The sequence below is a fragment of the Lutjanus erythropterus genome, chromosome 11, assembly GCF_056507025.1.
Source record: "Lutjanus erythropterus isolate fLutEry1 chromosome 11, fLutEry1.hap2, whole genome shotgun sequence".
In the NCBI taxonomy this organism is placed as follows: domain Eukaryota; kingdom Metazoa; phylum Chordata; class Actinopteri; order Lutjaniformes; family Lutjanidae; genus Lutjanus; species Lutjanus erythropterus.
Window position 1 is genome coordinate 26,803,843 of NC_139327.1, and position 27,551 is coordinate 26,831,393.

The 27,551-nt window shown below is 39.3% G+C and overlaps 1 protein-coding gene across 1 annotated transcript in view; it reads left to right on the forward strand.

Annotated features, from left to right (window-relative positions):
• Positions 1–12,544: 12,544 nt before the first annotated feature.
• The window catches only part of gabra6b (gamma-aminobutyric acid type A receptor subunit alpha6b), a 35,672-nt gene continuing 20,665 nt past the window's right edge, over positions 12,545–27,551 (forward strand). The window contains exons 1-8 of the mRNA XM_084730353.1: positions 12,545–12,821; positions 12,967–13,091; positions 13,497–13,564; positions 14,559–14,779; positions 15,377–15,459; positions 16,814–16,957; positions 17,855–18,007; positions 24,458–24,735. Coding sequence (XP_084586479.1) covers positions 12,733–12,821; positions 12,967–13,091; positions 13,497–13,564; positions 14,559–14,779; positions 15,377–15,459; positions 16,814–16,957; positions 17,855–18,007; positions 24,458–24,735 — 1,161 coding nt within the window. The 5' untranslated portion in view covers positions 12,545–12,732. The remainder of the gene's footprint in view (positions 12,822–12,966; positions 13,092–13,496; positions 13,565–14,558; positions 14,780–15,376; positions 15,460–16,813; positions 16,958–17,854; positions 18,008–24,457; positions 24,736–27,551) is intronic.

Sequence of the window (27,551 nt, forward strand, 5' to 3'; positions counted from 1 at the left end):
GGTCGCATTTCACTGCCGTGTGAACTAAGCCTATGTTTTGTATACACACACACACACACACACACACACACACACACACACACACATATATATATATATATATATATATATATATACATATATATAAATATATATATAAAAATGTAATAATAATAATAATAATGGAACTAGATGGCATAAAGCACCCAAAAAAGATACATTTGAAAAACTCTACAGCACTGTCTCATGCAGAGCTGATCTGAGACATAAGTGATATATTATTACCAAAGGAAATCATACAAAAACACAATATTATGTTAACTGGCTGGCTAGCTAATATTGCTGGTTTAATAAATTCCATCTACTTCTGTCAAATTAATCCCAAACCAGTCGTGTGAGTCTGCCACCATTTTTAAAATTAAAAACCACAGAAGGGTAAATACATGCCAGGCTGACATTAGAATGATGAAAAAACAAATAAAATCTATAATGGTTGTCTTAGATTTGCAGTAGGTGTGCAAAACTCTGCAGCTCACACCAAAACTATTTAGATGAACAAACAGCACTACAGTTAAGAGAAAAATATGTATTCTTCATTTTGGGGTAAGCTGTACCTTTAAGCTTGGTTGTCATATCGAAAATTACCAATCAACTTGAGCTTCAACAGTTAACATACATAACATTTATAGTATAATCAAACACAATTTGTCAGCCACAGATGAAAATTGCACTCTGTCTCACCCTGTAATTAAAACACCTCTGTGTATTTCTCTTTTATGTGTAGTGCAATTACAGCATTGACATTGCTGATTAGAGCTCCTTAACTCAGCAGGAGAGCTCTATTAGGCCTGTGGAAGGCACATTTAAATGATGGCCTTCTAATGATTGGGAAGGTGAGTATTTAGGTCAATAAGACAAAAAAAATTCAGGGAGCACAAAATCTGATGACCAACAATTTATATCTGACTGGAAAATGATTGATTTATTTATTCATTTACTTTTTGCTCACATCACTTTTTTTCTAGGCAGGAAATGTAGCTAACTTCTTTAGTTGAGCACTTGTGGTGGAAATATTCAGACCTTTTGTCTCGGTAACCGCTGCAAAATGACCATTTAAAATACTTCATCAAAAGTGAAAGTATTGCACTCAAACTCTTTCTCAGCTAGAAAATAGTAGTAGAATGTACTTAAAACATTAAAAGCACAAGTTCTCATTATGTAAAGTTGCCTCTGTCCATGTTAAATTAATTTACATGTCACATTACTGGATCATTGATCTATTACTGTGAAAGAAGCTATTTTAACTTCTCTAAATTGTGTTTTTTGAGTTGCAATGCCTTGAATTGTATAAACTCAGATGTTTTGTATGTGAAATCATGAATTGTTAAAGAAGTAGTGACTATAATTTTTAAATATTAGTGGGCTAAAAAGTAATGACTCTGAGATGAAATAGAAGTGAAAAGTAGCATAAAATATAGATGCAGTACTCAACTGAGTACAGGTACCTCATAATTGTTCCTCTGTAAAGGACAGCGTGTTATAGACCCACACTAGAGTATTCTGTGTCACATTTTACCTTGTATAAGCATGAAAAGTTCATGTGTATGAAGGTACAGTACCAGCAGGGGGGGATAATGATGGGAGCAAAGGATGAACACAGTCTAAAGAGTGATAAAGTCCACATATGGAGGAGGACAGAGTGGATGGATCAGTCAGACACATGGCCTGTGTTGTCCAAAAGACATCACTGATTGTTGTTAGGAAGTTTGCAAAACCTAACCAAGAAGTTTTGGATTCAAGGACATTTATTATCATTAAACAGCACAGGGTTGCATAATGAAATTAGAGTTGTAGTTCCTTCACAATACTCAGAATGGAACAGTGTGAAAAACAACGCAAATATGCATATCTGTATACACCAAGGAAATAATTCTGTGGTGCATTTTGTGAATTAGCGTCAGGTTGAATATAAAAAGCAGCAACAAGATGGTGATGGTGTGATGATAATCCACATCACATTAGGAGTTCAAAATCTGGGAAACAGTGTCCATCGACTTTGACTGAGTTTCAGCACGTTGCATCACTTTTGTGAAAACACAGGTTCTTCCTCACCTCATCCTGCTGAAACCTTGCATGTTGCATCCTGTTTAGCTCGGAGCGCGCGCAGCACTTCGGGTGCAACAGCCCGACCTGGTATGCTATGGAGCAGGTCCCTCTGTGTGGGCACAACAGTCTCGAACGTCCCGTTGTTTGGCCAGCCTGAGTCCCATTTCGTTCATTTCATTTCCCTGGCCAGACATTATCCAGGAGCAGCCTTAAATCTCAGCTGTAGCATGGATGTTAACCGCTCTCCTCCTCTCCTCCTGGGGTGGTCATCCACAGTCACCTGCATTCAGCTGATCTGGCTGCGTGTCGGAAAAACGCTGACTCAATTGTTGATTGCTTCAGGCTGCTCTTTAATTCAAGCCCTTCATCTCCATTTTCCAATGACTAGAATACAATGCCAGTATATTTTTGTGATAAGTGATACGTGTTTCAGCAGTAAAGTCGATACCTGAAATGTCTGCTTTATTTTAAGTGTAACTGGATGCTGCCTATCTATTATTACTAACTTGATCATAGAATGAGAAAGTGTGTACTTTTCATGCCCAGGTAATACAAAATCTGACATTGTCAGGGTTACATACTTTAACATCATACCAGTTTGATATTTTCATAGCTCAAGTAATTCTGATAAGTTCTAAAGTTTATGATTTTACTGTATTCACTAAAGTAATTGCTGAGATCTGAAAACACTTTGACATTGCTAAAAATTGTTTTATTTTAGAGAAGACCAATATAAAATGTTATAAGATAAAATATAAATTTCTATATAAAACAGATGTGACATACTGGAAATAAAATAGTGTGCTAGCATGAAGAAAAAAGCTTTTTAAAAAGCTCATCAATCTCCCACTGAAAAATCTGAATTGCAAAATATGGCTTTTTTCCCTCCATCAAATCTGTAATAATTTGACACATTCGCCAGCAATTATGTTCATGAATTTGTCACCATACCTCATAGATCCTTAATCCACCCTGTGACCAGCAGTGGTTGCACTCCATCCATCACTGTTCACCTTTTCCGGTGGCAAAATAGCCCATCGGCATCGCCTGAAAATGTCCCTGGACGTTTCCACGGGAGCTCTGGCACCACCAGAGGGCCGCTGTAGGCCAGGTTCTCCACCTGTCCCAGGCAAAATGTCACGGTGGTGCTTTTGACCTCTGAAGTGTAGATAAGCAGGACAAACGAAGTCCATCAGCCAACCTTCATGCCTCATTACCCCCCCTCTACCAGAGGAGGCGCCACCTGCTGCCTCTTCAAGGTTGCGGCGTCCTTCCCTGCCCAGCCACCACCAAAAACAGCAGGTAGTTTGCCAAATCCTTGCCTACCTTCACACACACACACTCTGTCTTCATCTCTCACTCTCAGTCTTCCGCTATGCCCCTGACAGACGTTGGTCATCTGTGCCAGAACTGCTGACAGGAGTCCAGGCTGAGTGTCAGCTTTAGCCACAGTTGGAACCCAGCGGAAAGATGGAGGGAGTGATGGAAGGAGGGAAGAATAGGAGGATTATTTGACAGCCTGCGCCAAAAGCCCCTCTTTTGGTGTCTTGGCATCAGAAGTGATGATTTAGACGGTGACACAGGATGATAACACAGTAGCTGGCCTCTTGTGCTACCTTTTCGCCGTGCCACCTGCAGATTACAAAGATCAAGAGCTGCTGTAACACAGCGAGGCCTTCACTTGATGCCATTCAAAGTGGCACTTTGGCTATTTTAAAAGGATTCTCTGTTATAGGATAAATACAGAATTATGTGGACAGTAAAAAGTGACCTATTCTCAAACTTTTGACGGGATATTTTGATATAAGACACTGTAATGAACATGAGGGAGTCTACAAATGTTTATCACTGGTGTCACTGTCAATTGGTTTATGTCAATTTTAAGGCAAAGGCGGCATAGCAAATGTCTTTGTTGTGACAACTTGACATTATCCAAGACAAAAATATCTTAAATGACATTCAAAAGGTAACACGTCACTTGAACTCCAGGAAATTATTCAAGGCATCATTACAAAAGCATTTGACAGTGGAATAAACTTAATGACATCTTTATGACAACGTTGGAAAATGTCTTGACATTGTTTGACAGTGTCAACTTGTGATAGCAAAAACATTATTGGCTTGATTAATGTCAAGTTGGTGACATAGTTGACCAAATGACACTAAAAGACAACAGTCATAAACATTCATAAAAACTCCTTCATGTTCATTAGAGGTGTCCTGACGTGGTTATGACACTAATGGCAGTCTTATGCGCAGCCCTTCAAATAAAGTGTTTCCAAACGTTTTTAATCAGGTGCGTTCGGGGGGATAAATTGCAACCTTGACAGACAACCAGCTGCTTTGACCAGGTCAAGCAAAATCGGATCATCTCAGTTTGAAAACAGCTCTGCAGAGTTGGCAAAGTACCACCTCTGCATGCTCGCTGACTTTAACTTGACATTGATTCTTTTTCCATAACTACAAGTGGTAACCATAGAGACTGAATACTAACACTCTATTCTTACATCGGCTGAAGGAGGAATATCATATGCATGGTTTGAGAATGTGAGCACAAATTTAGCAACAACTAAATGATCATTATGAAACAAGCGTTGAAAGAACAAAACATTTCACTCAAGCAGTTCATTGTTTGGTGTACATATCTGTCTCTGAGTGTACATTTTGTTATTCTCGTTTGCTTTTATGTTGACTTCAGACTTCAGAGTCGGGATGTTTTTGTATAGTTCCAGGTGGCTTTGGTTAATCATTAGCTTTAATGAGACTCTTTCTTTTGAAATATTTCATCACATACAACTGTCTTCACTTCAGCAGCGATAAAGAGAAGTGTCATTGTGGTGGCTGTGATGCAATCATTATTGAAGTTCTTTTGACAAAAGATTTACATGTGTTTTGTGCTGGATTTATGCTGCACAGCATGAATTAATGTGTTGAGAAAAGTGTAAATAAGCTTTTCACCACCCAAATGAAAAATAAATTGAATGGTTATACACAAAAAAGGTTTCCAAAGTTATACACTTAAACACATTTTCACAAGTTTGTACATTCACACATACAGAACGCGTCTATCTCTGACTCTAATCTAAACCCAATTATATTCAAAATATATGAGCTGCTGAGAAGAAACTTCTAATCCTCAAGTATACTGTAACCGATCATTTCAACTTGTGTTCCTCTTTGTATTTCATTGTATTTCACTGGGGGCTGCTGGCAGAGTTTTATGCTGCTGAAGTTTTCCTGCCTTTTTTCTTTTCTTTGTCTGTAGTTTACAGGTCAGCCGAGGCAGTAAGAAAATGTTACTCTGTTAAGAAAAAGTTTTCTCAACAAATTGTCTTGCAGATAAAATGGATCGGTTACCATAGAAATAGCAACATATTTGTTTTTCATCTCTGTGTGTGTAATACATTTGTGTAATATATTCTTGTGTGTATTTTTATGTACTGTACACGTGTTAAACTATTAATAATAATAATATATATATTATTCTGTTTGGATTGGTGGGTTTGTGAAGTGTTGCACTGACAGGTCAGTGTCATTCGGAGATATAATATAACATAATGATTATTATATGCGTAACATTTACATTTCAATAAATTCAAACCTTGAGGCAATAAAGTTTATTGAATTGACTTCCTGTGTCTTTACAGCCTTTATTCCCTCTGTCTGTACTGCAGGCTGTTGGAAGCTGTCCAGCACGGTTCATTGCGAAGCTTTTGGCTGCAGTCAGGCGAAAGGTCAACCGTGGCAGCGAGGACAACTGTTTTCTCAAAATCAACATTTATTTTATTTTACTATGATATGGTTTGGTCTCCATGGAAACTGCAGAGGATTTTTTTTTTTTTTCTGATGTCGAATCTACTGGAGATGGTGCAGTGTATCATGTCGAAGGAGTAGAGATTTTAAAGAGCTACAGTTTGTGTACTGTCTTCAGGATGTGTGGTGGGATGGGGGTTGAGAGAGAGAAAGGCTGCACTGAGTTCCACAGTTTTCGAACCAGTTTAATGTTGGTGTGAAGCAATGAGGTTAATGACGCTTACACACTTAGAAACACTTACTGTGTTCATCTAACCACTTACCAATGCACATCACGCTCAATGTACATCTGACCCACACATTAAGAAATAGGAGTTTCAAAAGGGTTCTTCCTGAAGGGCTGAGGTTTTATCTAGAAGTATTTGCTTCTGAGGAACCTGGTTCCATTAAGAGCCCTTCTCATCCAAAGACCCCTTCTGCAAGGATTATTGAAATTCCTGAGGAACTCTTTCATCAACCCTTGGAATTTAAAAGGGTTCTTAGTAGAACCCTCTGAGTGAGTTCTAGACTAAACCCTCAACATGTAATATATCTTGGTAGAATCCTCTGGGGAGGTTCCTGTTATCACCATTAGAAGGGGGAAAGGTTCTGAATAGAATCTCCAGAGAGAGTTCTGGGTGGAACCATTACACCATAGAAGGGTTCTTCGTAGAACCTCTCATAGGCTTTTTCCACCAACAGGGAACTGGCCCCGTTCAAGTTCAAGCACCTAATTTTGAACTGGTTCAGAGGATTTCTGCCAAAAAATAAACCTGAAACCTGAAAAGATGGTTCCCAGCTGGAAACAAAACATTTTCTTTGAGAACCAACATGGGTGTGTCGTTATCTACAGGTTCTTGTTAATTGTTCAGTGTTACAATTATAATGGTTTTGCTCAAAACTGGTGGAAACAGAGACCGGGTCACTAGATAGCACCAACTGTTCCCAGATGGGTCCAGGTATAACTCTCTATGTTGGCTGGAATCTCTGAAAGGGTTCCAAGTTGAACTTTTATAAAAGGTTCAATCAGGAGCCAAAAGTGTAATCCTATGGGGCAAGCTGAAGAACCTTTTGTGGTTCCAGTCAGTATTTTTATTTCTGTGAGAGTGTATGTGGGAATCCTTACCACCAATGTGTATTTCCTAACCCCGAACTCTGGACCTTCTGCCACACTAACAAAACCCCTAAACTCAAGTCTTAACCCTAAACCTTTCTGACCATGACATACTGGCTGAATCTTAACTCACACTAGCTTTAAATTAACTCTGACTTCAGTCTAATCCTACAAACTAACCTCATTCATGTCACTTTCAGAAGCAATGACCAGAAAATTCTCACCTTTCTATTCTTGTGAACACATTTAGATCTTAATAGTCTAGAAATACACTCTCTCTCACACACACACATCCAACCACACATGCCGAGTTTCTCCTACTGTAAGTGGTTACCATAGATACCACATGGTGAGGCTCATGAAGTACAGTGGGTCCATCTCACGTGGGAGATATCGTGTATTTATAGAAACACTGTGGTGTGGCCAGAAATGAGTTTAGACAATGCACTTTTTTGGGTAATAACAAGCAATGAAGTTCTGTGGTGTGTGAGAGGCAGTGCGAGCTGCGGCGCACCAGTGCGGTAGCTGTGACTTTGAATTGTCATTGTGTGCAGGACTTCAGTGTGATAAAAATAAGCTGGGTGTTGGAACTGTCCGTGGTGCTAAACATAAGATGCACTGTAAGGTATCAGAACATTCTTGAACAAGAGAGGTCTTTCTTTTCTTCTGTCATCTGTTTCTACAGCTTTTTTTCCCTCTTCCTCGCAGCATGCTTTTGTGTATGTCACTGTCAGTCTGTTTTTCTACAGAAATAAAATTTGAATGACTCGCACTGAGCCAACATCTTAACAAAAAAAAAAAAAAAACCCTCCTCTTTCTTGCTCTGCCATCTGAGAGCTTCTCTTCCTTCAAAAGGTCAGCGAGTTTTGCAAAGTTTCTCGCAGCAATCTGCTTGCTCGGCACCCGGCTGCATGTTATGGGGAATCAAATGCAGAGTACATATCATGACATGTTTAATTAAATCCTATTTTGTTGAATAATGAACTAATTAACAAACTCCTACTGAAGGCTTTTTTCCCCCCTTCATCAAAACACGTTGGATTCTGAAGTATGTCCCCTTATCTTCCCAAAGTAATTGTACTTCCGAAATTGACATAATTGAATTGCTACCTACCCTGGCATATGAGGTGTATTGTTCTCATGGAATGAGGCATACCTAATTGCAATCCATCATAATCACTGCGCCTTTTTCATCTCAATTCAGACCTTAAGTCTAATGAATGGTTCCGTGATTATATTTTGTGGAAATATTGTCTGTTAGATATAATGGCCTCCCATTATTTAGCACTGTTCACTTGACATGGGCTTTAAAAACTAATGACCAATTAGAAAGAAGGTGTGAATCGGGCCAGATGGAACAGAGAATGAGATGTCAGACCGTGTTGGTTATGGCAAGATAGTCAATAAGACTGGTTGTTGAATTAATATCAGTTTTTTTTTTTTTATCATAATCTTCATTTACATAGCTCCCAGTTTAGCCAATCTAACCATCTGCCTCTCTGCTCTCTGCAGCACTTATTGTGGCTGTTTGGCTGGATGACTGACAGAGCACGCTTGGTATCCAGGAAGACAGTGATCCACTCAGGAAGACAGGCATTACATTTTGATAGCTGTCTATAAGTCATTCAGTCAGTCAGTCAGTCAGTACATTCAGCCATTTAGGTCACTTAGCCAGCCAGTCAGACAATTAACCATCCAGCAAGCCTGTATATCTAGGAAAACAATCATTATAGTGACGGGAAATCAGGTGGGCAAACAGGCTGACAAGACATGGGTGCGTGCAAGAACACACATGTGAGCGCCCATATAGAATCCTGATTTGGGTCATGGCAATCATCTCTAATCTTAACAATTTAGCATGGCTGCAGACCCCTCGCAGTATGTGTGCTAATTTTATATGAATACTGACTAGACTCTGATAAAATGTGACTAAAAAATGGAGATTAAAAGTGATTGTGTGGGTGGGTTCAGTGTTTGACTCTTAAAGCAACATAGGTGGATTAAAAGAGTGTCATGTGAAGATTCGTACGCTATACGCATGGCTCCTGTGCTTGTTTGTGATGTTAGAAGCCACTGCGTAGCGTGCTAAGTTCATTCAGACCAGTGACTCTTGTCCTGGGCTGGATCATCAGCAGCAGCCTCATCTAGTGCCAGCAAAGTGAATCATGTCAGGAGCCTTTCATGGTCAGGACGCGGGTGATGTGCGGGTTGGTCAGATGAGTTGACCTCATGGTTGATAAGATCAAGTTGATCACAGCATTAGGGTCAGATTACTTTGTCTACCAGTAAGCCAACAGAGAAACTGAAACAACAACGTGATCACAAATTATATAAGATTCAGCTTCTTCTCCAGTACTACTTTAATTTATATACGACTGCTGCTGTTTGCTACTATGTCCATCTCTCCTACTATTCATACTATTATTCCCCTGTACTACTATTACATTAATTAATGTTATATTTACCACTTTTACACCAACAACTGCTACTTCTTTGTCTTCTATTGCTACAGCTCCACAGATTTGATGACTTTAGACTCACAAAATCAAATAATTGTTCTAACTAGACTTTTACTTTAACACAAATGACAAATGACTTCATTTGGACTTGAGTCTTTTGACTTGTAAATTCTTGATATCTTCCCCCAAGATGAATTAATTTCCCGAATCACATCACATTACCCCTGTTCATTCTCAGCAAGTCAACGCTTAATTCCCCACAATCCCAAGATCCACTTCATTTGAACCAATCCAACAGCATTCGATGAAGCTGCAGGATAAAACCATGAATATCATTAATATTACTTTCAGCCAATTCTACTTTTTATTTTAGTTTACTTTTTTATAACATTTTTTACTTACTTACTTTTTTAACTTATATTACTTTTATTGTTAATCTTTTAGGCCAAGGTTTGTGCCAGTTGCTCATGCGAAGACAGCTTGCAAGATAATGCTTAGCTAATGTTTCTGACTTGAGTATTACTCGTGACTTGCACAACAGTGACTGAGTCTGAAATCACTCACTACTCACTATGTGGTCCACAACACAGTGGGTTTGCCATTGGACTCAAAGTATCCCACAACACAGCGTGAAAAGTAGGGTACAACCCATGGTCACCAACCAAGCAATATAGACCATCATGCATTGCACTGATATGACACAATTAATGGCACAGATAAAATGACCTGAGCAGTGTCCAAAATTGTTTTTCTTCACTATACAGTGATATGCTTCTCTCCATAGAAATCCCCAGACAGTGAATGGGGGAGTGATGATTGAGTGATTTGGGACAGAGCAAGTGACTTGATCTCACCTCTGCAACCAACTCGTCTCTAGTGTTGCACCACAGCAGATTTAACTGTAACTTCTCTGAAGAGAAATACATGATCATGTAAAACACAAGGAAACACAAATTCCAGTCACCTTATTTAAACTGGAAATCCTTCTGAACTTTCTACTGCTACTGTGATTACAGAGCTAAACCTACCAGAGGTTTTCAATGAAAGACAAAGGGAATGTTTCCATTCATCAGATGCATTACAGTAAAGTCTAATCTTTGAAAGGGCTAACTCTGGGTGCACTTGATCTGCAAGTGATCCATTATTGTTTGAATATAATTTAAATCATATTTTGAGATCATTATATAACTTGTGTTTTGAGTACAAAGAGACCAGAGTTGAAGGATTATGTTGCGTAATCAGTCTCCACATTTTAATGCTGTCAGAAGAATATCCTATATTTTGTTCTCCCTCACATGAATTATTGATAACATAACTATGATACCACTTATAATGAAAAAGTAATGGCGTGCTGCAATAACGTATTCTAGCTCAATGATCAGTGGAGGCATAATGTAGGGAAGACACTCGCTGAAGTTGGAACATCATAAAATATCGGATCTTGGTTGGAGGGGAGACCAGGGAGTGTTGTAACACCAGGTTGGTTGTAACACCGTCAGTTTGACCAGTACTGAAAAATGCTGTGGTCCTGTCTTCAGTATCATACACCATCCTTTTTTTGAGCTAATGGGATATGTGGCATGTGGATTTTGTGAAAAAAAAAAAGATTTCAGGTAACAAAGTAACATTTTTTGCTAATTAATGCTACCTTCTAGCCCACATGCTGGAACAGTTAGCTCTGTAATGGATACTAAGGGTAAACTTATTTTTACCCATTTCACAAAAATGTTGTGAAATGGGTAAAAGTATAAAACAATTTACAATTTACGAGTGCAGGCATGAGAAAAAAAAAACTAAGTGCTGACAGGTCAGAACAATAATATAACACATACAATACAATATGGTTTTTTTTCCTGGAGAAATCAGAAATTAAAATGATTGTGCAGTATTTTTTACATTTATATCTGCTAATACAGTAATATCAAGCCTAATCGGACAGCAGGATTTTATTGTAAAAGCCTATGACATAACGTTTGACCCCACATCCATCCAAACAATGGGACATCACTATCTGATCTGACAGCGATACAGGCTAGCTAATAGCTCAAACTGATGATATGAAGACAAAAATACCCAGTGGAGGATACCAAACTGTGGACAAGACACTGTTGAAGGGCATGTTGGGCTCAGGGAACTTCTTTGCTACTTAAAAAATTTATTAGCTTTTGTTAGCTGCAAGCTAGGCTCATTGTCACTATGGAAACACACCGACAGCTGCAAAATCACAGGTGCTGCACCTGCTGAGAACACAAGTGAGTGATTGTTTATGTGCGTGCGGGTTAAATTTCCTTGTGGGTGCAGATTTGACTGGGAGATGATTGCAGGCGATGGGTAGGTTCTGATCCTCAGCTTGCATGTGCAGGTGAGGGCGGGTTTTCAAAACTGGACCCGCACAGGATTCTGAAGTGTTACTATCATCCCGGGTCTCCCCTAAGTTATGTTCAGTGCAAAGCTTATAATTAGATTTTTAACCACAAATGGTAGTGCAGTCAAAAGATCCCTCCCACACAGAGTTTGTTTTAGTGAAAAAATATGATGCAATTTCTTGAATTGTGTTTGTGCAACATAAATAAACTCATGTCAGCCCGGCAGGAATACTGTGTGGTATTTTCCCCTTCCTCCTCTCTTGCTCTACGGACATTGTGAGTTTGAAGTTGCACTAAATGTATCTACCACCTACTCCACTCAACCACCCAACCACTATATGAATCACAGTTCATCATGCTTTCACTCTAGTAGCAATTTTCTGCCTTTGCATGACCAAAGCCCTGTAGTTGTACACACACTCTTACACACAGGCAAAATGATATCATTTAAAAATTATACAGCATTCAAAAGGTCACAGGGTATGCTGTCCATTGATATGATAGTACTGTATTGTGCAAGCTCTCTTCCTCCACTTCTCCCTCCCCTCTCCATCTCTCTCTGTTTCTATTTCTCTCCATCGCTCTTTTCTCTTCAGCGCCCTTTAATCAAACAGGCACAGAAACCGTCACTATTCCCATAAAAACAGAAACATTTTCTACACTTGAGACCGGCGCATTTCTCGCAAAATGCCTTGTTCGATTAATGTTAATGCCCCCCTCGTCCCTCCTCTTCACTCTCTTAAAAACTCTTCAGGTTTTTCCAACTGAGCGATTCCAGGCTGAGGCGGGCGCAACCGCACTAGAGGGGGAAGTCAAGTCGTGCTGGACTGGCGCGATATCCTCGCACGGTTCACAACTAAAAGAAGACCTGACCCGCGTTTTTTTTTTTAATCATGCTCCTAAAGGAATATGGAATATGCTGATTTTAAAAGTTGACCAGGGATTTCTAGTTGTGGGGTGTTTGCGAGGCATGGCTTTCCTTTTAACTTGCTTATTTCTGTCTTGGTGAGTATGACAACTCTTTTCTCTCTTGCATGTTCTCGGACTTTTACGCACGGCAAAAGGAGAGACTGTGGATAGATGTACATTTGAGAAAGTCTGCATTTTCAGCTGTTTTCTTCTCTGTTGAAATAGTGCATGTGTACTTTAGTTACAGTGCGAGCAGTGTTTGGGGAAATCAGCACAGTGAGACCAGTATCTATTTGGATAACATCACGCGTATATTGGATAGATTACTGGACGGCTATGACAACAGGCTGCGACCTGGATTTGGAGGTATGCTAATGACCGTGTCATGTTGTTTTTATACGATAGTACCTTTTAAATTATTATTTTTCCCAGAAGACAAAGTTTAACTTCAGTAGTTGTGTGTGTGCCTCATTTTCATTCAGTTTTGTGCTATAATAAAAAAAAATACAGTTTATTTTAATTTATACAATTATGACAAAATTGTCTTTTAATAACTGGAAACTGAGTTTTAGAATCCACTTAAAATAAATTTCATGTTATTTTTTTGTGAAACGAATTTGATTCTCAGTGGTCATTTTGCTCCTTGTTTAGGCTATAGGTTAAATATAGCTTATTTTTTTTAAATATTTCATTTTGGAAAAAACATTCAAATGTCTGAAAAAGTTGTTGATTTTGTCTGTATGAAAGCAATTGCTTATCCTCCTGCTGTAGGTCCTGTTACAGAGGTCAAAACTGACATCTTTGTCACCAGCTTTGGACCTGTTTCAGATGTTGAGATGGTATGTAAACCATACTGACCGCTGAAACACTCATACAGGCTGCACACACACAGGCTAGTTCACTGGCTGCCATACACATGCATGCGTTCCATCACTTCTCAACAAATTCAACACAAACGTATGAACACAAAAGAGAATATATACAGTTTTCCCGGCAACTCTGTGCATATAGCATCAAGTCATGGTTCTCACAGCCTTCATTATTCCAGCATTTGGGCAGGATGTCATTAGTGCAGCTTAGGATTTTAATCTGGTTGACAATCCCCCAGCCAGAGAGGCAGCGAGCGATAGAGAGAGATGTGGCTGATGTTGGGACGGGATAGGTTTGCCATTCCTGACATGGGATAGGCTGAGCGCTGCACGTCGGTTGTACTCCACACTGTTTAGGCTTTAGGCTTTAGATACTGTCTCGCTGCATCTAAAGCCTACTTGAACTGCCATGTGATACGTTCTATAGAGAGGAATGTAAAAGGCTCTTCAGGGCAACCAGCAAGGCCATCCATTTGATCTAAATGCATTCAGGACAGACTAGTATTGTAGAGTTTATGTTGGCTTTATTGAGTTTATCATCAGTCAAAAAGATGTTTTATGTCTCGGCATCTGTTTGAGCTGCATTGTCTTTTGAAGGAATTTAATAGAGACGATAAAGTAAATCATCTTGGGGCTATTTTTAGGAAATGACAGCATGTCTGCGTCCTGCAGAATCCCATATTAATTCCCTCAAAATAAACAACAATAGTTAAATTTCGTTTATAAATAAGCACGTACTGGCAGGAATAGTAGGATAGTCCAGAAATGAAAAAAAAAAAAATCACATTGCCAGTCCTCTATCCAGCAGGTCCAATGAAACCATGGCTCACAAACCCATCTGCCATTCTCTCCGGGGGTAGTGGAGATAGTAGCGTCATGAGCAGAAGCAGCACCAGCAGTAGAAGTGGCAGCAGTAGCAGTAGTAGTAAACAAATCCTTAACCCACACTCTCACTCCCATCCAGGAATACACGATGGACGTGTTCTTCCGTCAGACCTGGATCGACGAGAGGCTGAAATTCGAGGGCCCCATCGAGATCCTGCGGCTCAACAACCTGATGGTCAGCAAGATCTGGACGCCGGACACCTTTTTCCGGAATGGCAAGAGGTCGATCTCGCACAACATGACCACCCCCAACAAGCTGTTCCGCATCATGCAGAACGGAACTATCCTCTACACCATGAGGTAAACAGGAGCTGGACAGTGAGATCCAAACCCAGCCAAGACCGGAATAGAGCACAGACCTGGAAGGCAAATCAAACAAACCAGCATCCAAGAAATATGCACAGACATGAAAAGAAATGAGGAGTGCCATTCCAAAAAAACAAGATATGTGCCATCTGATACTGAAAACAGGCCTGGAAAGCAATTCAAACAAACATGACTCCAGCTTTGTTCCAAGAGGAGATATGTAGCATGAAAAATTATTCCCCTGGAGTCACTGATGGCCCAAAAACAGATTTTTTAAATGATTATTTAAGTGGATCAACTTTACTTTAAATGATTAGGTTCAAGAGCTTTATTTAATCCATATTTTAAGAGAGGCACAGCTACACATTTCTCTCCAACAGGATATGATATATTGCTATAATATCACATGTAATAATTCCATATTAATTTCACCCATCAACCATACATTTTTTTTGTTTAAGTGCGTTTGCCATTGTACAACATCGCACCACACTCACTAGATCCATCTTAAAACAGTAATCATTACTTAGCAAGTAACAGTGCATCAAATATAAATCAAACGCCCCTTCCGGCTCTTCTCTATTCTGACAGATTAACTATAAATGCGGAGTGCCCCATGCGCCTGATGAACTTCCCGATGGACGGCCATGCCTGCCCACTCAAGTTTGGGAGTTGTGAGTTTATTTTTTTGTTAAGCCTCGCTGGTCTGACAGATGGTGTCACTCTCAAATGATCACTCTGTCACTGAGCAAGTGACTGACAGAGTAATCTGACAGCATATATTTAAAGATTTCAATTTGAAGCGTCACATACAGTGCGTTTGGGGAACTGTAAAACAAAATCTATGCCAGGAGTTTCTCGTTCAGTTTATGTATATTTGAATCAGCAGTAAGAATTTGCCCCATCTCCTTGAAAGATGGTAGCATTATGTCAAATTTTCAAAAAAAGCAAACATTTTTTTTCAAGGATAATGTGTCAGTTTATTGTTCAGCAGTTTAAGTTGACATGTTGATTCCCCTGGGCACGTTGCATCTGCACCACGGTTTCGATTTTTCCTCCACATGTCTCCATTTCAGAGGCTGAGTGTTTTGCCTGCCTGATTATGCTGACTTGCTCGAATTTTTGTTGATTTACTTATTTTTCCTTGCTTTCAGTGCTTCTACCATGGGTAAGGTGGCTAGGTAGTTACATCTTTTCTTTCTGTTTTTAGGATCACAAGTCTGCACAGGGTATTTTATTTTGAAAATTGACTGGATTCTCTATGCTGTTTCTCTGTCTGACTTCCTGCCCACTCAGTCTGCTCTATGCAGCTTGATGTAACGTAATGCAAGACAACCGTGCCCTGTGGAATTAAGCCTGTCTGTTATCCTCTTGATGTGTCAAAGTTTCTTTGCACTTTGTGTCGCTGCTTCCTAAAATACAGCAAGTGAGCGAACAGATTGTGTAAATTGTGTGCAAAAGATGTACTACGAACTATGTCACAGCGGCGTGCCTGTGATATCTCCCTCTGGAGATGAATGAGTTAGTGTCTACATTGTTTATTCATAACTACAGTAATTTTCTTAAGTCAACTTTGTTTTTAGTTTACATACTTGTGTGTCTGAACAGCTCCCCATTTTCCCTCCAAATCCGATTGCTCTATATCATTTAAGACATACTGCTTCTCTCGTCTCTCGTTGTCCCTGTTGACTGCTGTCTGGCAGGGAAACAGAAACATCAAGGATGTCAGCATTGATTCTGACCAAAAAAAAAGGTTGGAGGTGAAACAGGTGTGAAAAACTTTGGAAAACAGAACCAGGCCGAGTGTTTTTTTCAAACAGGTGAAACATCACGTAGCCTATTCGCTGATGCATGAAGCAGGTTAGGAAATCCTCATTTGGAAAAACTGAAAAAATCTGCTGTTTGCTCACCTGCTAGTTCACATTGCTTCCAGTTAGGAACCAGTGTTAGAATTAGTTTATTTTAAAACTAAGCACTTTTATGAAACGGTGGAGGTTTTTACAAAGCTCTTTTATCCATCCTGTCTAGACGCTTACCCTATCAGTGAGATCGTATACACTTGGAAAAAAGGTCCTCTGTCGTCCGTTGAGGTGCCACAGGAATCATCCAGTCTGCTGCAGTACGACCTCATCGGTCAGACAGTGTCGAGCGAGAGGCTAAAGTCCAATACAGGTGAGCCGAACTGAGTGAGTCCAGTCCAATTTGCAGATGTGTTGAGCTCTCAGCCGCATATTTAAATAAGTAATGTGGTTTCAACTTTTGAGGTGATGTGTGTCATGTTTTTATCAGGGATAGGAACTGAAACGATTTTATTGATACCAGTGCCATTATTGGTTCTGGTATGATTGTTTATCGATTCCCTTACCGATTCCTGATCAATTTTAGTCGAGATGGCTGTAGTTTGAGAGCTAACTGTTGTCTGTTTGTCATCACCTGACCGTAGCGTCAAATACATGACATTCCTATTGCTGGTGTTTCCACTTGAAATGATCATTTTACAGACACTGTAAACAGGCACTGTCTTTGTGAAATGAAGCCACGCTTTGGACTGTTTCTTCCTCTCTGTCATGAATCCTTATTGTTGCCAAGTTTCCAGCAGCATAAATGCACAAGCTTGAAGTCATTGTTTTTTGGGGTTTTTTTATGTGTTACTGTCAGAGAAACATGATGGCGTTGACAAAAGAAACTGATAAACTCTGAGGTGCACGAGTCCAGTTGATCAAATCATTTGTAACTGGTTCTCAACAGTTCAGGTTCTCATTTCCCATCCTGAGTTTTTGTTGTGATGCTCTCTGGGGTTATGTAATATCTTGAACAGTAAATAAGAGTTTTTGTTTTGAACCAAGGTATCTTTAAAAACATGCAGTTATCTTGTAAAAGAAATTGCATGCAAGCAGAATGTTCAAGTATTATAGCCGTTGTTAATAATTAAATCAAAGACTAAATAGTAATTATTACAATTCTTGCACAAAACAAGATGTTACATGACATTGTCAGTCCTTCTTGTGTGTAATGACTTGCTGATTTGCCACCAACAGAAACACAAATGTCTGTTTTTTACTCTGTCAGGTGAATACGTCATCATGACTGTCCACTTCCACCTGCAAAGAAAAATGGGCTTCTTCTTGATTCAGACTTACATTCCCTGTATCATGACTGTCATCCTGGCCCAAGTTTCCTTTTGGATTAATAAGGAATCAGTTCCAGCTCGGACTGTGTTTGGTAAGCCTTCTTTAAATTCACTTCACTTACATACTGTAAAAATGTTATTTATTTATTTATTTTTAATTCAAAAGAAAGACATTTATGCAGTCTGAAGCAAAAGGAACAAGAACACATGCTGCACATTACTTTAATGCTGGAATATAATCATGTGGAGGAAATCAGGACTGCTCTCATTTTTGCTGCCAAAAATTACAACAAAATGGTTTTGCAGATAATGGAGGCCTTTTTTCTGACAACAACAGTTTTCTCTGTTGTCATTGTGCATGATTGCAATCACTTAAAAACGACTATAATGTGGGGGAAAATGTAAATCACATCAATTCAGTGACTAGAACAAGTCAGTTAGAAATTTTTAAAGCTGTGTCTCTGATACATTATGGTCTAGTGCCCTTTTTCCATACATGTGCTGGGTTGGCTTGACTCATTTTGACTGGGCACATCAGCCTGGCTCGGCAGGGATGTGCATCTCCCTTACAACAGGGCTACCCGCTTGAAGGTGTGTCTTTTAACTGCAGACAAAATAAGCTTGAGTTGTGTGGATGTTGCACGATGGATGAACACTTCATTTTCTAGAAATTATTCACATAGGCAAGGCTTCCTGTTTTTTTTTTTTGTTATTTAAACATTTTTAGACTGAATGTATGGTTTGACAATCAAAAATCCCATTGAGTCTTAGTTTTCTATGTACATCAAGTTTTCATCTCTTTTTTCTCCAAAACTCAAATGAAGATTCTCTGGATTTACTGACTCGCCACCCACTGCTTGACCCCAGTGTGCATCTAGCTCTGCAAACTTTGAGCAAACATACTTTACTTACTGCACTCTGATTGGATTAAACCGCAAAGAGTCGCTCTTAGAAATACAACCTTTCCTTCAGAGAACAAAGACAGACGCAGTCATCACCACACGTTTTAACCTTTCTTTATTATCTCTATTCCTCCTCCACTGTGGTGCAGCTGAATTAATTGGGAATAAATGTCCTTTTTGAAATTGGTCATGCAAGGGCCGAGAGAGGGAGGATGTTTACTTGGCCCTCATCCGAGCACTCACAGGTTCCGCTTGCTCACATTACATTACGCTACAGTTGCCATCAAGCTCTCGCCTCGGGAGCAGAGAGGGTGAGAGACACTGAACAAAGACAGAGAGGAATGAGGGAGACAAAAAGACAGAGACAAAGCAGAGAGGAAAAAAATGGGGAAAGTGTATTGGAATTGTGGAGAAATTTCTAGCCTTTTTAATTGAATTTTCCCCGTAATTTTCCGACAAGCTGCAGCTGAGCAGAGCAACACGGCTGGCCCTTGTAGGTTATGGTTCTGGAGTCTGCGTTTGTCTTTGGAAGTGAGCCAGCGCTCCGACGAAGCCTGCGCACTTCTTCAGAGAATACTTCCCAATCATTAGTGTTCGTGTGGAAGTCGAGACCCCATGCGGAAACGCACATCTGTAGCAACTCATTAACCTCGCTCGTCCTGCTGTTTTCATTTCACTCAATATTGGGTAGAGGATAAAAAACTGCTCATTGTCTGGATTGGCTGTAAAAAGGCTGAGCTCTGGGTGAGCTCAGGACGCACTGGGTATTTTAGAAGAGGTTATAAAGAAAAAAATCAAATACCACATATTGGATTTTTTTTTATTACAAAAGGCTTAACTTTATCTTCAAACTGTGATAAAGTTTGTTTAAAGGGCTCTTGAAGTACTCGGAGCATGTAGTTCCATATTTTTCTGACATAAAGGACAGCAAGAGACATGTCCAAAAAAGCCATTATCTGAGCAAGTTTCATTGATGCTGTCAATGACGTATGTGAGATAGAAAGCTGAAAATGAGGGAGAAAAGAAAAAAAAAGAAATTTCTATATGGATGTGCTCCACTCTGATAATACATTAAGTCATAGGATGTTGCGCGCTGGATTGTCAACAACCTCTGTAAGAGCTGAAAGTCCCTTGAGCACAAGTCTCACAGACTTAATTGAGTGTGGCCTAATTTGTACCTTGCTTTTTTCCCTATAAAAGCACATAAATGCCCCGAGCATTTTGTTTCTATCCTGTCTTTATACTTCACCCTCCTCCCTCCTACACTCTTGCTTTCTTTCTCTTTCTCATGCCTCTCCCTCCCACCCTGACAGGGCTTTCTTCCTGTGTCCCTCCTCCCAGTTTGCAATCATTTAACTTGTGCTCGAGCTTGAGACAGTCGGCGTTGGTTGGCTATCGGAGGAGTTCGTATTTGAGAGTTGTTAGCCTTTGCTGCTGAAGCAGTGTGTAGAAAATGCTTCTGAGACACTATTAGGTGCATTAAATCCCCCATAAGTTCTTACGCTGCTAATGAAATGTGGACAACTACGGCGCACATTTGGTAAAAGCATGGACAGCAGTGTTCAATGGCCCCTTTTCCCTGCTTGCTTTAGCTTGATGAAAGTGAATTAGATATGTACTTTGTTAATGGGCCATTAAAAGAGATGTTCATTGTCAGCATCTTTCTCTGACTTAATAAGAATGGAATCTGGGCAAGACGAAGGAAAATCCTTTTCTAGTGAGTAAGAGGCTTTTTTAGAGGAGAAATTGCCCTTCAAATCTATTTTTTGTTGGCATGTTTTGATAGTTTGACACTTCAAAAGTGCCTCTAAAATGCACCTGCCATGGACCTTTTGTGTGGTCCACACTGCTCTCAAACTATCATGGTTCCAAGAGGATTTATAAATGCCTTCAGATCTATACTGTTCTTCTCTCCGTGTTTTTTGATTCTTTGAGTCTGTACTCAAAGGATCCCTTGTTCCTGTTGCTTCAATCTGGAGCCATGGCCAGAAGTTTAGAAGAACTTTTGACTGACTACATTAAGACTAAAAAGCCTACTGCTGTCTTTCTTCACCTGAGAAAGACATCAAAAACCATGCTGCTTTCACTCTCCCACCTATCCATTGACACTTCTTTTATCTATTATCGTCATCTTTCCACACATCCATTATTTCGTCTGTTTATCTTTCCATCATCTCACTAACAGCTTGTATTGTGAGATAGTTATTAACAGCGAAAACATTAGCAAATTCTTTGTGGCTTGCGTCTGGTCATCTTACTGGATGGCTTTCTCAAGATTGTTTACAGACATTTGGTCTCTTTTATCGGCGTGCCAGTGCGGGGGCACGGGTTAGTCTGCTTATGAACAGATTAGCATCCACTGAAGTGACTTTTTGGCAAACCTTACTCCGCTGAAATGCCACATGGCCTGACATTCTAGTTACATGCCATGAAACAGAGCTCCTGCCATGTGTCAGAGATATTCTTAGGACAATCAGTTTTGTGCACAATGTGATTTGTTGGCATTTGTCACAATTTTGTTACATGAAATTACAGTTAATGATTGCGATTTTATACTGTTTTCAGTATGAATTGTGTGTAATGTGTATATTGTGTTGCTTTATTTGTAATCATATAATTTTTCAGACAAGAACCTGTTTATTTTGACACCCTCATGTCCCACCCAAGTGATTAATAAGTGCTTAATACACTGCCTTTAATTACAATATCTATTGTCTGTTCAAATAAGTTGGTGTTATTTAATAATTTATGCGAGCATTAAGGGGATAGTTTGGCACTGATGAAGTGTGGTTGTATGAGGTACTCATTCATACTCAGTAATGGTGGTAGATGGTGGTCTGCAGTTTGGAGAAACAGCAGGAGTACCGGCATGGAAGCTACGCAATGAACTGCTGTGGACAGCGTCAGCAACAAAACATATTTTAGCCACCTAAAAAGAGCCCACATAAAAAAATCAGTTAAGTGTACACTAGATTTACAATATTTTCACCACTTTACCCATCAGACAGTGTTTCCCAGCTGGAAACCACCGCTGTATAAGTCAAATATTTCTCAAAAACTGTAATTTTACCCCACAGAACACAGAGCTGCATGTCTACCGCTGCCATCAGTTGTTTGTGTTATTATGTGACTTTGGTGTTTAAAGGTTAAGGGCGTGAATGATTTACGTTCACCAAATAAAAACTTATTAACTGTCAATGTATGTTTTTTGTACCATTTCTCTGGAGCTCACAAGTTTTGTCTCGATTTTTTTTGGTCTTGTTAGACTAGAAATGGCAGTGATTGCTCTGCATTTGAAATTGTTGAATAAAAACAGGCAGATTGAAATGAGAACCTTAATATTCTTTTATTATTCTGCTTGTTTAAATTGTTTGTGCTTCATAAATTAATGTTTCACATAACTAACGTGCTACTAGAATTGTTTAAATAAAAAAAGGTGACGATATTATTAAATATTATTGATTAATCGAATAATATTAATATTATTATTAATCGTAATGAATGTACACTTAAACTGATATAGTTTTTTTTTTAGGTGGGCCTTTTTTTAGGTGGCTGACCCTGCCCATAGGACCCTGCCCATAGGAGCACATTCTTTAGCTTCCTACACTGGTATTTCTGCTGCTTCTCTAAACTGGGGTCATGCTGGCTGCCATCTACTGTAAATAATACACTGATTATGACTAAGTACCTCATAAAACCTTACTTCAAAAAATCAGAACTCCTCCTTTAACATGCATGTCTAAAATTTGAATCAATAGTTGACTTTAATAGACTGCATCCTGTGTAGAAATTTGCTTTTTCCACTTTCCTCCATTACCAACATCCTATCATTACTTTTGTCATCACAGAACGCTCAATCCAAAGCTTCAGTTTATATATAATTATGTCATGCACGCTACAGTATTACATTGAAAGAGAAAACATGAAAACTCAAATTTAGCCTCTTTAGGATGAAAATATAATTAGCATCTACACTCTAAGTCAAATTAATCTCACACACTGTGCATCTTGTGGATTTTTATTCATAAATTGAGTCTTCAGAAAATCAAAATGTGTTTTTTCAGTAAACTGGTGATGGGAATACACCAATTTTGGACAATAAACACTCACTTTAGTATTGATAGTTTTCAGACCTGTGTGTCAATGATTCTCCACAGTACATGACAAGACCTCGCCAGGAACTAGCTTTGAATCAGCTCTGCAGCAATGTGGTCTAATAAATAGCCTACTGAAGACATGAGGGTTTTAACTGCTATCATCTCTGCAATGCTGAAATGATCACAGACGTTATTTGCCAGATGGTAGATTTTGCAAAGAGAGTTGAAATGGTAATTTCCAAAGAGATGCTCCAGTTTTGTTTGTCACTTAAATGATAAAATAGCTTTGGTGTGAAGACCTGGTAGATTTGATCTATTGATTTGGAGAGAAGACACTCTGTCAGACTGAATATAGCTATTTATCCTTAAGTTGTTTTCTAATGTGTAGTGTAGCGTGTAGTGTGTGTGTGTGTTTGTGTGTCCAATTCAAGCTGATTGCAACAGTCTCTCATAATCAAGCATCGCCGTTGTTATTCATTGACATACATTTCCAGGTATTTAATCATATGACAGTTTCTTAGAAACAGAGACAAACACTCACATACGCACAACATCATTATTCCCAACACTGCGGGTAAAGTTCATGGTAAATAACCACTGTCCATCCATGTATTATGTATACCTGCTTATTATGTACAGGATTTGTTATGTTTTACTAAAATGTTTATCCTGACACATAAGACATAATGTGCACAGGACTTAAATGTTTTTGTTCCCATCAGAGAAGGGTCACCAAAGCAAGAAAAAGCTAAATAAATAGACTAGAACACTAAAGACAAAAAACAAGATTTCATTGTACCACAGGGCTTAATCTAAAATTAACGAAACAGCACTTATTTTGGTAAAAACATGTGTTTACTTTCTCTGGGTGTTTTAACTGTAATTTGGTTAATTTGGTCCAATTTGGTTTATTTGGGGAAAAATGATTAATTGTTGCATTTTAGTTCTGGTCCTGTTCCTCCTTGCACTGACTCTTTACAAATTAACCAAGAGGAGAAAACATTTAGTTAAATGTAACTAGTTTATTGGACAGTATTTTTTAGCAAAATTCTGCATGTTATGAATGACGACTAACAGGTAGAGGCAGGACAAATCGAAGTACAGTAATGATTCTGGGCTTATTACTGTGGAACTGCTGTTACAGACTTTTTAATGGACTTAATGTACTGACAAAGTACGCCAAGTTGGACAAAAGCACAGCAGTTTTAACGGCTTTTGACCCATAAATCAGGAAAAATACCCACGCTAAAATGCATTTTACCAAATGATTTGCATGAACATATGGCTTATATAGATCAATTGTACGATCACTAAACAGATGTCACGACCACCAGATGGATTTATAAGTAGCTTAGCTTTTATTACTCTGCTAAAACCACATATCTGCTATCATAAAGTCCTGTGGTTGGTTAATTTCCTTTCACACCACAAACCAACAGTGTATGGTTGTTTGGTCCACACCAGGATGTGACTGAGAGCTTTCTAACCATGTAGATTAAACAAACAACAATCCTAACATCTGTCTCCTCCCTGTTTGCAGGTATCACCACGGTCCTGACCATGACAACACTCAGCATCAGCGCTCGCCACTCCCTCCCCAAAGTTTCATATGCCACAGCCATGGACTGGTTCATCGCTGTTTGCTTTGCCTTTGTCTTCTCGGCTCTGATTGAATTTGCGGCCGTCAACTACTTCTCCACCCTGCAGGCCAACCGGGAGCTGCGGAAGGCAGCGGCCATGAAGGCAGCAGCTCAGGAGGCAGCGGCTGCAGCTGCAGCTCCGGCTGCGGCCACAGGGAATGATGGAGAGGTTTCCTCAGTAAGTTCAAACACGTTATTTATTGACAAATCTGTCTCAAGGTTTAAGCTCATAATGACAGACTTTCCACTTTCCCAGCGTTTCCCACTTGTCTTGTACACATTCAGTGGTAGATTTACTGGTGTTGTGTAGTGATATAGACCTTTTAAAATGCACTGAGTTGCTGTGATAAATAATGATCAGAGCTAATGTTGCACTCACAGGAAAGGAAAAAGGCTTCACTTGGCCTCATTACATGCCTCTGCATCTCTTCATCAAGCCACTCCACCGCTGTGTGCTTCTGTCTTTTTTCTCACAGATTTAAACTGAGCTGCTAAATAACATAACTCTTCACAGAGCTTTTAACTCCATGTGTTGAATGTTTGGTGCGATAACATCTATTCTTGTTTTTTGAGCCATTCTGCTTCATTAACATCTGCATGTAATGTTTAGAAATAAATTACTGACATAAAATGTCGAATTTAGTCATAATTTTGGTAACGTTACCTGACCATCAACACGTCTTGTTTCACAGCAATGATGTACAACAACAGCTTGTCAATGAGCTGCTGCAAACACGAGCAGTTTTGATCGCGTCCTCAGTCCAGTAACGTGTTTAATAGCCTGCAGCCGTAGACGCCACCGCTTGCTCTGAAATGGTCATGATCCTGTCGGAATTTTGAACAACTTATATCGACCACTGGAATATCGATTCTGACATATCATATACTCTACAAACAGATTTTGGTGATTTTGATGCTGGTAAAATGTTTAATTCAACATTTGCAGCTTGATAACTCATCGGGATGACTGGAGTAGACTGCTACTTCTGTTGCCAAAATGCATGCACATCTTTTCGATGACGTCTGCAACTTTATGCTTTGAAATTGTGTGCAGTGCATATGTCAAGTCAAGTAGACCCTCCAAAAGAGTAATGGAAAAAACTATGCCCTAAAAAATCCTTTTACGGGGAAAAAATGGAAGAAACCTCAGGTAGAGCCACACTATACATCCTGGGCAGAAAAAAGAATGTGCACCCAGAAGCACGTTAAACAACAGGTTTGGTGGTTGACTGGGTCGAACAAACACAGGACATTCATCTAGGAGGCCGGGCCTCTTGTCCCATGTGAAACCAAAAGTTCACATTATTTAAAGTTTAAAGTTTGTTACGTGGGTCATGTTACTTGAGTCACATGACTTACTTCAGTTTCTATACGTGACTTACCTACTTACTTGTCTGCAGCTGTGGAACTAGAAGCCACAGGTGCAGAAACAAACACGATCGGCTGATTGATCACTTTTGGGTGCAGACTGCCGTGAAGTTAGCTCGTGGCTGCTAATTAGCCAACTGCTATCTCTGCTCCTCTGTGCAAATATTACATAAACAGCGACTTTATTTCCCTTCTAGATCTGCTTGAGGTTTCTGCCTATTGAAAGGAATTTTTTTTTTCTCACCAAAGTCACCTCAGTGCTTGTGCTCAGTGGGAACGAGTGCAGTCTAGACCTGCTCTAATTGAAAAGTGCCCTGAGATAACTTTGTTTTGATTTAGCGCTGTACAAATCAAATTGAATTGAGTTCTGTGGCAGCGAACACAACACACCGCCATTCAGCAACTATTATACTGCAACACAACACACTTTCCTTCTTCAGTCAACTTAAACCCGCCTCCACAGTGGCCACCATTGTTGCTATTTCTCCTCCTTAGTTCCGCTGATGTCTGATGCTAAAGTGGACCGTGTTTTTTGTAACCATGGATATGCAGATTGCAGCAGTATGTGTATAACTTAATATTCTGTTTTTGACAGAGTTGTTTCAGTGAAAATGAGGTGCAACTTTTGAGGGTGCAAGGCGTCAACCCGAATAAGAATATTGAATATAGAATATATCCAGTATAGCCTTCAGTACTGTGGTTGGATGCTATTTTGGGATGTGTACATGTAATCTTTCTGTCAGTATGATGTCTATGGTTCTGTTTCACACTCATCATGCCTTTCATCTCTCTGGTTTGACTCAATTCTAGTCTCTGTTTCCTCCCCCTTTCTGTCCTTTTCTGTTTGTCTCTCTTTCTGTCTAAATCCATTCTCAGTTCTCTGTTTTTAAATGACTGTTTAAATTCCTGTGTTTTCATCTTTTTCCATTTCAATTAGCTTTGTTGGTATGACATACATAAACTTTTCTGTGTTACATAAGCATGTAAACTAAATGGTGAATGAAGAAAAATAAGGCAATGGTAATTATAACGATAAAAGAATAGATATGAACCATGAACTTTAAAATAAATTATTATATCTTGTGTAAAGGCATACATCCAGTTTGACAGTATAGTTGTGTTCACGTAACAAGATCCATATGTGTCAGTATAGACTGTTAAGTTGTTTTGAAGTTGGTAAAGACAGATTTATGTTGACAGATTACCTGTTATCCGTTCGTCTCGCCTCGTGGTAACGGATTGAGCTGCTGAGTTGTGCAACAGAAAATGAAGTTTTTCATCATCAACCAGGGTCATAAAGCCTGGAATAGCTTTAACAAATATTTTATCTCTCGTGGTTTTATATTTTGGACGCACACAGAAGAAATCTGCTTCAGTGTTAAGGCTCGGATGCCTTTCATCGTTTCATGTGATGACTTCTTTTAATCTCCAGTTCATTGTTGTTTACTCTCCGTTTTGTTGGTGTTTGTTAAGATTTAGTTTCTGTTCACATTTTTTTTAATTATTTGTAGTTCTGCCAGTGGAATATCTCTGTCGAGGGATTAGGTCAATTTGCTGTGTGATTTGTTTTCGTCTCTGCTTTGTGTACGGGACTCTTCTCTAAAGGGATAGTTCGGATTATTTGAT